The sequence below is a fragment of the Convolutriloba macropyga genome, chromosome 15 (genome assembly GCF_964194025.1).
Source record: "Convolutriloba macropyga chromosome 15, txConMacr16.3, whole genome shotgun sequence".
NCBI classification, from domain to species: Eukaryota; Metazoa; Xenacoelomorpha; order Acoela; family Convolutidae; genus Convolutriloba; species Convolutriloba macropyga.
Window position 1 is genome coordinate 13,733,296 of NC_134482.1, and position 12,383 is coordinate 13,745,678.

Genomic DNA, 12,383 nt, shown 5'->3' on the forward strand with positions numbered 1-12,383 from the left:
CACCACCAAGCTTGTCAAAATTGCGGATGCATAACAAAAAAAATGAGAGGTCCGAGCATTTTTTCTCGAGGAACATCTTGGTAAACTTGGTTGTTTTCGCTGATCAAAAATTGACCATTTTTAAGCAAGGTTTTTTATTTGTAGAAAAGTTTTTGGCAGGAAAATTGTCGAATGAGAGCGATTGAACGTTCCGCTTTCTTGAGAAAAATTTCTTGAGATAATGAAATGAAAGTCTTTGCAAAATCTAAGAGAATAGTACCTAAGCTGTAGATATCTTCCATACTATCTATTTCTTTTTCAATAAAGTAAAGCGCAGCATCAGTTTAAGACTTTTTAGATTGGAAACAGAATTGCTTTCTGTTCAAATACTCAATTTTTCAAGTTACTCTACCAACTGATTGAGTATAAGTCTTTCAGAAACTTTCGCGAAAGTTGGTGTTAATGAAATCGGATTGTTTTGAGTCAAAACAAAAAGAGCTCCGTTTTTGTGAATTGATTTGATATGTGCATCCTTCCGAATCGTTGGGAAAAAAGTTCTCTTGAATGCAATCTTTAAATGTAATCTGAAGAGGAGTTCCAATACCGTATTTTATAGCTTTCAATAACCAAGCATTGATGAATCCTTAGCGTTGTACTCTGTTATTTTATAGATTGCCAATAACTTTATAGATTTCTGTAAAAGATTTCCGTTAAATGTAAAAGGTCTGAAGTCAAATTCTTCAAAAATTTGCTCCGTTTTTTTAACGTTAAATGGAACAACCTGTCCTCTATAGAACACCATTTTGCTGAAAACTTTGTTAAAATGAGATAAAGATCGACTTGTTGTCTTATGTTTCTGATCATTCTCATCAATTTTAAAGGTATTTGGACTGCTATTCTTTTTCCATTTTTTTCTTAATGAAATTTCATTTCTCCTTTCAAGTTCCTTAATTGCGTCTTACAGACTTCCCAGATCAGAAGCAAATTCTTTAGATAGATTAGGTAGATCAGAAATCGTTTACGAAAGCAGTGAAAGTTCACATTTCCAATTACAGTGCTGGACTCTTGCTAACATTATGCCGCGTTTAACTCAAATGCGATGTTAACGGTTCACTCAAATTCAGAAAATAAACATTTTAATACAATTTTTGGATGATTCAATTCACAATTCTCGAACTCATGGCAGATTTATCATTTAGATTGTTACAATTCAATACCAGCAACTAGTCATTGTAAATTTGAAAAATTTCATTTAAAAAAGAAACTTTGTTGCTTCAAATCACAATTCGCGCCAAAAGTTGTCAGTCGTTACGGAGGATTGATACAAGTAAATACCAGCCAATTAAATTTATTAATCAGCTTCATCTTTTCCACCCCATTGGGCAACAGGCGCACATATAGGAAATTTTCTGAATTTGTCACTTTTGAGGTACTTGTCAATTTGGGGCAAACTTTCAAATTCCTTTTTGAATCTCGCCACATTTGGGAATTTGTCCAGGTAGCTTGGCTCTAGACACTCAATCGCGTCCAGACCAGACCAGAAGAAGAAATCACCCACGAATATTTCGTCACCCATGAGCCATTTCTGATTGGCTAATCGCTCCTCATAATAAACCAGTCTGGCGGGAAGTGTATCCAGGAATTCTGGCTTTTTCTCATGGAAGTCGCTCTGGTAACAAAGTATGGCAAATCTGACTCTGAAATCGAAGACGTTGTCCATCATCGCTTCCTGCTTCGATATTTCGACGTTTGTTTCGCCTCCGAACAAACCATACTTTCGACCTAAATGAAAAAATACTATAACGCTTTTAATGTATTTTTGCCTCGCGAAATTTAGTTTGTCCACAACAATTTTGTTTAAGGGGCGTGTTGATACGAGATCCTCAATATCTTCATCTCCTTGAATTGTTGGTGAGCTTCTCCGCTCGTTTTGTATTAAGCATGATCAACAATCAAAAAGTATTTTACTTCATTCTTTAAAAAGTATGACATAAATATCAAGTTATGATAGTTTACCCTCTTGAATTGATGACAAAATTTGTCTAACCTTATCATTTATTTTCATTACATTGCACACTGAAAGAGAAGACAAAAAAAACAATTTTTCCGGGTTGGCACTTCTTAGTAACCCTACAGAGGTCATATATGATCTCATACACATAATACGCTGTATCTGAGTACAATCCATGTACGATTACCAGGAAATCATATATGAATTTTAGCAAAAAACAGGAGATCATGCATGCTCTGTACGATAACCATGAGATCATAAATGACCCTCGTATGATTAATGACAGGTCCAAAAATCTTGAATGGAAATCGTTTACCGAACTAATATACCAACACCGTGAGTTCTATGAAATACATAATCTCTTTTTATCATTTTATCTTTGCCGCCTTTTAGAATTTAGTACTAACATAATAGAGGAAATTAGAATGGGACTCTATGATGTTTGTTTGAAAAATGCAAGCACTATTGCGTTTCAATGTTGAATCAATTGAGAAATAATTAAAATCCATTTTGGCAGGTAGAGTCTGATATCCTTTACTGTGCCAATATGTACATAGCAAAGGGACTTTGATGATGATTCTTGTACAAACATCTAGACTATTTGTAGCGAGCCGCGAGAAGAATGTTATGAAATTTATGAATTGTTATGAAATTTAATTTAATTATTAAAGTTCTTCTTGCACGTTCGTAACTAGGAGAATAAACCCATTGGTATTGTCTTTTCAGGACTCAGAAAACCATGTTTGTAGAGTGCTCTAATTGCTATTATTTCCATGATTCCCAAATCTTACACCCCATTGACGTAGATAAAGAAAAATTAAGTTTTACTAATAAATCTAAGAGTCTCTATCAGTTCTCACTCAAATGACCCATCGAATCTACATATTTCAGAAAAAATGTTTCTTGAATTTGGTTTTAAATTATTAAGTTGATCAGCATTTATAGATCGGTACAAGAAATTTGAAAAAAACTTAAGTATTGCCCCAATCACTTCAAGTTTTATGCGTATCTATGCCTAGCTTTCACTATGTTTAGAACTGATTCCGAACAATTTCAGAGAAGTTTTATTTTTCAGCACTCATTCCGTGAGTTTTCAGAAAAGACCATACAGTGATTTTGAAATTCTCCGAATCAAAGCAAATTCAGAATCAATATTCTCTGAATTGGTTCAAAATTAGAAGAACATTCGCTGCAAAATACGACCTGAGCTAGCTACTAAATCAGTACTGAGTTTGGCTGCAAGATAGGTACGAGAGTTGGAGAAAAATAAAATTTATTTGACCGGATTTCATCCCAAGGACTTTTAATCTATCGTAGCCTTTTCTATTTAAAAAAATAACAGGTTTTTAGTTCAGAACTAAATTTTTGGCAAACAAATTCTGTCTAAACTAGAGTTGGTGTCAAGTTTCTTTTAGCCTAATGATTGCTAAATTAATATTGCTGAATTACTTAGTATTGTATAAAAATCTCCTCAAGGAAATTTTTATTCTTTCGGGTAATTAATTCCTTTGTTTTGCATTTTACGTGCTTATTCTTTATTTTCAATTGCTTTATGAGCACTGATGAAAAGTTTGATTTCTGCTTTGAATTTAGACAATCTAGAACAAACTCTAGAAATCTGGTCACTTTTATTAACCTTCCGGTTCATTTAAAAACGTTCTATAGCAGAAAGGCAATCCTACTCAGGGTAGCACACGGCTATAATTCAAAAATTTGGACCATAGATTTTTTGCCTTAAACCAATTTTTCTCTCGCTCCTAAACAGAAAGTTTCATTTATACTCTACCGGTTATAACGTATTTGGAACACTGGTTTCTTGAAAAATTATTTATTAGTTTTTTTTCAAACTTTTATTGCCTAAGTTATATGTGAAAAGATTAGTGGGCACCAAGAACAGTGATAGTATAGCCTTCAGAGACCTCCAGCTTTTTGTTTACAATGTTTTATACGATTTTTTTTCTCTTGAAATAAACCTTTTCACTATCTCCAGTCACATTGAATGATTTACTAAACGTTTTCTTTTCCTTTTGCATACGTCACGTATGACTAGTTTAGTCGGCTCTGGAAAAAAGTTGAAAAGTCACGCATTACAGTAAAATTGGCTGTTAACAAGCACTTAAATTTATTTTTGCTCTATGAAGTTTTATAACTACGACTTTTCCATAAAGTATTGCAAAAAATGTCACTTGAGGCTCAGATTTGAGTTGACTGTAAAGAAATTGCAATTTTCGAAACATCTAGAAATTACGATCATTAAATTTTAGGATTCAAAAAAAAATTATGAAGTTCTATGACTACAACTTTTCCATAAATACGGTATCACTGAAAAAAAATTTTTTCGAACTTTTTTCTATTTAATTTTTTGAAACACACTAATTGTGCATTGTTTTAGCCCTCTTCATGATTTCTTTAAAAGTTTGTTAATTTACAACTTTCATACAATGAGAGTTCTATGATTACAACTTTTCATAGAAGCCATAATATGAAGTTTTAATTTTATGGGGTCAACCCGGGAATTTACCTAAGAAGCTTTGAAGCTTTTGTACATTTTTTTTATTTCTTTTTTGTTGTTGTCCAGTAGAATCAGTAGAGATACTTTAACGAGATCTGATCTTCTCTCAGTAGGTTCCCATAGAAAGGATGCAAAATATTGAACGCTATTGTTTTAGAAAATAAAAGCTGCTGTATTTTTTTTCAACTTCTAGATATGGTCTGATCACTAAACAGCCGAAAATTAATAGTACTTAAGCCAGCATAATTGTTGATGATAACTATACTTAGTGTTAATTTTTTATTTTATTTCTTGTTCGTCTTTGTTCGTGTTTAGGAACCCTTTCTTTCCATTGTATAAAATAGCCTTGGGTTGTAGTTGAACAATATAATGGGAAAATGCTCCATTGTTTTGTCAAAATTTTCCTTTAGTGGGTGAACTAGAAACCCGAATGTGTCATCTATTCAATATGTCCTCACCCAAATATTTCAATATTGTCATCGTCTGGGCAGTTTTGAATTCTCCGTCGATCAAGTAGGGCAGATTTGGGAACTCAATTCCCAAGTTCACCTTGTCGTTTGCGAACCAATCCTGGGCGTTGTCAAAAGTGTACTCTTTCCATTCAGATGGAACTTCCAGATATTCCAGGATCAATTTGATGGGCTCTCCCATACCTCGTATCTTCCAATAGCCCAACTTGAGAGTCATTATTGAAACTTGGTACAAAGAATACAAGATATCTTCTCAATGAATGATCTCTCTATAATCAACTGTATATTCTCTCTGTGTAATCAGTGGTTTATGGTTTCAGTTATGGTATTTAACAGCCGAAATGAACAAAATTTGAACTCTAAACAAAAGTTGGAGTAACTAAACAATTCCCTCAATTCATTACTTGGCCAATGTCGAATTTGTCAGTAGAAGTACTCGGTTTTTGTCGGTAACCGAACAAAAGATCGAAAACAGAAAATTGATACAATAGATCGAAAATTATTATCTATTCTTATTTGGTTGAAATTAAGCATTAGTTGCGAGCTGAAATATAATTACCACATTATGACCATGTCTCGCGAGCCATGGCAATGCCTGAACGGCCCATGCGATTTGATATGAATCTATCACTACCGAACAACATATCACAACAGAACTTGTTATGTGCTGTAACATGAATGAGTGCTCAAATCTGATTGGCCAATACGCAACTTGAACAATTTAATTCCCGATCTTTTGGCCGAATTTTCGCTTTCGATCTGTTGTTTTTCGATCTATTGTCTTAGCACCCTTTTCGTCACATCGTTCCATGCTCAAGTAACTGATCTAATAAATAAGATACCGTCAATTAAGCCGAAACGAAAGAAAGCTTTATTAGTGATTAATTTAAGAATCGCCCTGTATTTATTGTTCATTAAGAATACTATTGAAAGTTTTTGCAATTACACATATCAGTGACCACAAGAACAATGAAGTCTGTGAATTGGGTCTCTGGTAATTACAAACAAAATTGGGGCTTTAAATTAGTAGGTTAAGTTCAGCTTGAAGTTGGGGACATTAGCCAAGTAATATTATTTAAAAGACATATATAATGAGATTTATTTTGCATCAAAATCAAAACACGTTTTCGTTGAAGGGAGCTATAACACGCTACGTTAGCAAGAGTAAATTTGAAATAAATGAATAAACGAACAATCAAAGCCAGAGCTTAAAATAACAGCGGAGATTACAAAAAGGTTTATTTCTGAAATAATATTGCAATCATTTGGACGTTTTGCAAAATTTTTCATTGAAAGAAAACAATGTTCCGATAAAATTTCATTAAGTAGCAAAATTACTATTTACGAAAAAAAACTGATTACGTTATTCGTGAACATAAGTGATGTATTTTGGTAATTGTTCAACAAGGATAAATGGGATCTTTTCTGTTTTTGCTGCCGGTTGTCAAAAACCTTACTGCCATATAGCCAATCCTATGAAACATAAGCGCAAAAATAGTAAAAACACGGTTTTTTGTCAGCTTACATTATAAGCAAATTTGAAAGGCTGTAAACATGTTAAATTCAAAAGTTCGCTGCATCATTAAATTCTAAATGCCATTTGTTCAGTACTGTATATGTAATTGTATAAAATGCAAACAATATGCTATAACAAATTTAAGTGGGGGTCACATTGACGTAAGGGGGCAAAAACAGAAAAGATCCGATACATGTAACCTGCTTCAACTTTTTTTAGAATTTTTTTCCTTTAAAACTTTATTGCTTAAATATAACACGGGTTGAGATGTCAGCTCCTTTTCACCGCATTATTTTGAAAGAATGTGCTCGAATGTGCATTACTTTGTATGAATGTGCTAAACTTATGTAAAAAAAAAGAGTTGAATGCGCTGAAATGCGCTAGAAGGATTTGAAATGCGCTTATTTTTCAAACTTTGTGAGAAATGTATTCAAATTTAAGCGTAATTCTTAATTATATTTAGTGGATTTAAACGTTTTTTGACAGGAATTCCTGACTTTTGGATCATTTAAACTTCTCTTATGTTAACGATTAACTTTCTGTCAAAAAAAAATGCGCTGGAAGGCGCCAAAGTGCCATTATATTATGTAAAGAATGCGCTGAGTTTTCAGCGCACTTCTTACATAATTTCAGCGCATTCCCTCTTAAACTGTTTATTAAAATAAAATCAAATTAAATAGTAAGACTTTCAGGAATCAACGGAGCAGTGTATTGAGTGATGGCTACGTCACCGGAGAGCAAGGTTTAAGTCTCAGTTAGAGCTGTTCTGAAATTTCACTGGTTTTCAGCGCGTTTCTTGCAAAGTTTCTGCGGACTTCAGCATATTTCGCCGCATTTCTGTAAGGTTTTTGTGCAGAAATTTTTGAAAAATCAGCGGATTTCAGCGCATTTTTTACATATTGTTTAGCAAAATTTTTTGATCTGTGATTTAGCATTTATTTGATAACCATTGCACCCAATGGCTAGCCGCAAAATTGGTAATTGTGTTCTTTGATCAACAATTGTTATTGCGCAGGACTTGTGATAAAAATGACAACAGTGAAGGCCTGAACAGGTGAACAATGAGCGTGATTTTTTGGCCACCGTATTGGCCGACAGAATGAGACATTTAGTCAATTTCCGTAAAATGCACTAATACATTAACTCTAAAAGCTCTGATTGGCCAATTTAAAACGTTATTTTGTAAGCCGGCAAATATACGGCACATTTTTATTTAACTAATGTAACCAGGGTCTATCCGTGGTCGCAACCTCCTCCCTCCCCCCCCCCCCCTCAGTGGGATGGGGTTGCGGCCACGTATAGGCCGAGCGGAGCGCCAATCGACAGCACACCTAAGATTTTTTTTGACCAATAATGATAAATCTGTCGGCTAAATTTCTCATTTTTTCCTTGTCGGCTAAACGCCCGGTCGGCCAACTTTCCTAGCACCGTGATTGTTACACTGTCGTGAAAAATACTGCTTAAATTGAGATAATTTGATCGAGAAAATTGAATTTTGCCATGTAATGTAGCTCCTCTATATTTGAAGCCAATTCTGTAAAGCCAATTCTGGAGAAAATGGGCAAAAGCTGCGAGGAAAATAATGTATTACAGTTTATTCCAACCTTAACGAGTTCCATGAAAATATAAAATATGTTGTAACATTCAGTTATAAAACCTGTTTAAATATTCGTAACTGCAAAACATGTTCAAACATTCCCAAATATCAAACATTCCCAAATATATTTGATCATATTCAACTACAAAATGTATAACCAGTCTGCTAGCTTGTTCTTTTCGGTACTTAGAGATCCCTTAATAAATTTCCGGCTCCGGTAAAAGATTGGATAGATTTTTGTTACCGGTTGTCAAAAAAACACTCCCATAAAACCAATGAAAGATAAGTGCAAAAATAGTAAAAACATGAATTATTAATTGTCTGCTTATATTATAGGCAAACTTGAATTAAATGTGTCAATTTCAAAATTTCGCTTCATCATTAATTTAAAATTGCTGTTTATGCATGATTGTATACGTAATTGTATGAAATGCAAGCAATATGCTATAACCTGTGTAAGTGGGTGGTGCAAACTGACGTGGGGGGAGGAGCAAAAACAGAAAAGATCCTTGTATTATGAAAATTGTGAAACCCGATTTTGATTCAATTTTTTGATGAAATACATGAAACGCTAAAACGCTTAAATCGCATAAAAAAGAAACGAAACAAAATTTGTTGTAATTTTAATTTGCGTCGTGCAAACCAGTTGTGTAGATTCAAAGACGGCATTTTAGCGCCCGCCAACGTGGACTTCTCAGAAAGCGTATTAACTGCGCACACGAAAAGAACAAGAACAAATTGGCCATAAAACCAAACAAGGAGGATCGCTAATGGGCGACGGCACATAGATTCTTAAAAGGACAGACGTGTATGCAAAAAAACTGTATATAATACGAAAAAATTTATTCCACTAGAAAGAACATTACACAAAACGAACGAAACGACATAGTTGAAATCATTTCCAATGCAATTTTGACAGGTAAATCCAGCTCATTTTCAAAGCAAATTATTGTTGCTTAATCATGTATGGCCTCCATTTAATTTCGATTACAGTCTCATTTTTCAAATTAGACTAATTAGTGATAGCAGAAGTCAATAAATTGACTTTTGTGCTAACTTATAAACCTAACATCAGAATGCAAATGAGACCAAAATTTGAATGAATGTCACAGGACCTCAATCACTTTGAGGTAAACAATGAGTGAGTTAAATCCTCAATTCCTCTGGATAATATCAAATAGTTGATCTAACTAATTGATTTTGAAATCATATAAACTCACATATGCAAGTTAAAAAACAGGAAAAAGCACAAACGAAGAACTCTTAATTCTAAGGTTAGCTTTTATGGCAAATTCTGAAAATTAAACTAAACATCGTATAAAAATTCAAATTACGCGTTTTTGGGGAAAAAAGATATAGAAAAGGTATAATTGAATTTGAACAATTTGAAAATAGAGAAAACTATATGTTGAAATGGTGCTTCCATTCTTGCCGAAGAATGTTACAAAAAAACTATCGATTCATTTTTCAAGTGAGGAAAAGATGGACAAAAGTAACAACAGTGGAAGCGCGGTTAGCTGCAAGTTCAGGGCGTAATTAAGAAAAATCATTAAAACTGTTTAAATGCAATTATCTTTTTGGTCACTGAATGAATCTAGAAATTGTAATCACCTAATTCGTTGGCTGATCCAACATCGTAAGATTGATCAGACATGCCGCTTTTGAGACTTAGGGACAAGTCAAAATAAAACCACAGTTTTTGGCATATAAATATTTGTCAAAAATTACAACTCATTAAAACACTCATAAAAATGGGCAAGACAATAAGGTTTGAACAAAACGGTCAGAACTCAATATTCCCATTTTTTTCGAAAACAGCTAGTGTCACATTCGTAAAACTGTAAGTTGTGAACACAAATGTTATGAAAATTCATTTATGAAAACATATCATTCAATGAGATTTTTCTTTATTGTGAATTTGATTTTAAAAAACGGATTAAAAACATTAATTTTAATTGAAACTAAAATTCTTACAATGTTTTTACGATTTTTTTTTTCAAAATAATTAATACAAAAAATTGTTAGCTGGCATCATTATATTATTTTGTTTCACAGATTTTAATTTTTTGATGAGAATCTGTCAGTCATCAGATTCAGTAATAATACAACGCATATAAGAAAAAAGAGGCAAATATCACAGAAAATTGATTTTCTAATCGAAACACATATTATCAAAGCCAAAATAACCTTTATTTCTCACAAACCATTCAAATATAACGATTTATGAACCACTGATGAGCATCTTATTTACTATTTTTTTACCGGAGAGAAACCAGAAAGAATTGAAATCGGAAGTCAAAGGGCCGTACCTAAAAAGATTTCTAGAAAATCCGAATTCAAATCCAAATTTATTTTATTCTTAAAAACTACAATGAAACCAATAATCTTGTAGTTATCGCTTCATAGCTTGTAAAACACTGAAATGTTGAAATTAGTTACATAATTCAGCCAAAATTAACAACGATTGGTCAAAATTACGACAAAGTGAACAAAATCATTGAGAAAAGTCATTTGTTCACAAAGGTTTTAAACCTCGATATCTCAATTTCTGAAAACGCTTTTATACTGTACTCTACACTTAAAAACTTTTTAGTGATATGACTCTCACCTCTCTGCGATAAATATATAGACGGGCCAAAATTGAGTGAACAAATAACAGTCAAGCATATAGTCCCCGCACCCCTCCCCTCCCCCCCCCCCCCACCCCCACTAAAAATGAAGTCGGAACAATTATGCAGATCTGTAATGCAAATTGTGCCAGAGCTTTACCAAATTTTGCATCAGCTACTTGATTTGAATATTAATCACCATTTCAACTAACAAATGAAGATTGTCTAAATCAGGTTTTCCAAATAGCAGGCCGAATTCGTTGATAACGCCACTTTATTAGAAAAATAGAAACGCAAATGGTGACCAAAAGTATTCAAATTATTCTAATTTTGTCCGCGAATTTTCGTTGTACAGTTTTTTTGCAAACTATTGTGTATAGATCAGCCACGTAACTCAAAATTCACAAATATACTTGTTACATGAATGTGTACGAAAATGACATTTATAGTTTCATGCGTTAAGTTATAAATTCGCTCTGAAAATTAATTAAACTGAGCAAGCAGTTTTTAAAATACTCTCAACTATCATTTTAGTTACATGACAAAAAGCTGGCAAATATGGCCAAAAAATGACCAATCATTGTCGATTATGAGTCAAAAGTATGTCTGATAGATTATGGATTATCATGTTTACAAGAAGCAATAGTTTAATTTTTTAAACAAGCAGATTTTGAATTTTCAGACTGTGCAGCGCCCCCCCCCCCCCCCCAAAGCTTAGTGGATGCATATTATTTGCATCCCCCAGACGCACGTTCCATAATGTTACATAATGATTTGCTATATAATGGCACGTGCCCTGTAACTGGGGGAACATAGAGAACTCCAAAAACGGGCACAAACATTGATCTATAATAACTTCAAAAATGGAAAATTGTCTGCATGTACCTGACTTTTGGGAAAATTAAAATTAAGCGTACTGAAAACCATTTCTCATAACGTTGAAAAAAGAGTTACTAACTCTTTTTTCAACGTTTTGAGAAATGATTTTCAGTACGCTTAATTTAAACTAAAATGACAGTTCAAATTTTTACCAGGCCATCCATAAATAGTATTGATGGATGGTCTGGTAAAAATTTGAACTCTTGTCATTTTACGTTTGATTTATTCAGCCACTGCCACATAGAATACTCTGCTACTATTTTTCCCAAAAACGTACATGAAATGCAATAAATATCTTGAAGAGCGAAAAAACAACACGCGAAATTTTTACTCAGAAATTTTGTACGAAATACTGATTCATCGGTGAGATATTGGGCTTATGTTAACATGGATCACTGAATTGGATTTCAGTTTAGAAAACAAAACCAGTACAAATAGTCACAAAAGTGAAAAATATTAAGCATACTAGCAGTTTTCTGTCTGGAAAGAATTACCCATAATACAAGTGAGATGAGATTTGCCCGGGTCGAGGTGTCGCAGCCATTCAACTCAAAATAATGTAAGATAAGCGGTGAACGCGGTGATATTACTTAAAACAGGCGGTGAAAGCGGTGGAAAAACCCTTTATCGCCTGGTGGCGGTGAAATTACATAAATTCACCGCTTCAAAAAAGTGTCCAAATTATAAAAGATAAGCAGCGAATGCAATGAAATTACATAAATTCACCGCTTAAATTAGTGGTGGACTTACATAAATTCACCGCTTAGAAACAAGTGTTATAATTTTGTGAGAACAACAGTGAATGCGGTG

At 33.4% G+C, this 12,383-nt stretch overlaps 1 protein-coding gene across 5 annotated transcripts; it reads right to left on the reverse strand.

Moving 5' to 3' along the window:
- Nucleotides 1–1,107: 1,107 nt before the first annotated feature.
- Nucleotides 1,108–11,096, reverse strand: LOC142354608 (glutathione S-transferase Mu 6-like). 5 transcript variants are annotated; one of them, XM_075406938.1, is made up of 3 exons: nucleotides 10,907–11,096; nucleotides 4,961–5,331; nucleotides 1,108–1,761 (listed from the first exon to the last, which is right to left on the reverse strand). In XM_075406938.1, the coding sequence occupies exons 2-3, from the start codon at nucleotides 5,187–5,189 to the stop codon at nucleotides 1,331–1,333; spliced, it is 660 nt and encodes a 219-aa protein (XP_075263053.1). In that variant the 5' UTR covers nucleotides 5,190–5,331; nucleotides 10,907–11,096; the 3' UTR covers nucleotides 1,108–1,330. The 5 variants fall into 5 exon arrangements, with proteins under 5 accessions (XP_075263053.1, XP_075263055.1, XP_075263056.1 ...); XM_075406940.1 differs by having other exon boundaries at nucleotides 4,961–5,351; XM_075406941.1 differs by having other exon boundaries at nucleotides 10,894–11,096.
- Between the last annotated feature and the right edge of the window lie 1,287 nt (nucleotides 11,097–12,383).

Excerpts from the sequence above, each read along its gene's own strand:
- LOC142354608 (XM_075406938.1), bottom strand. The coding sequence starts at position 5,189 with ATGACTCTCAAGTTGGGCTATTGGAAGATACGAGGTATGGGAGAGCCC. Across the intron at positions 1,762-4,960 it reads GACAATATTGAAATATTTGG|GTCGAAAGTATGGTTTGTTC; the intron begins GTGAGGACATAT and ends TTTTTCATTTAG.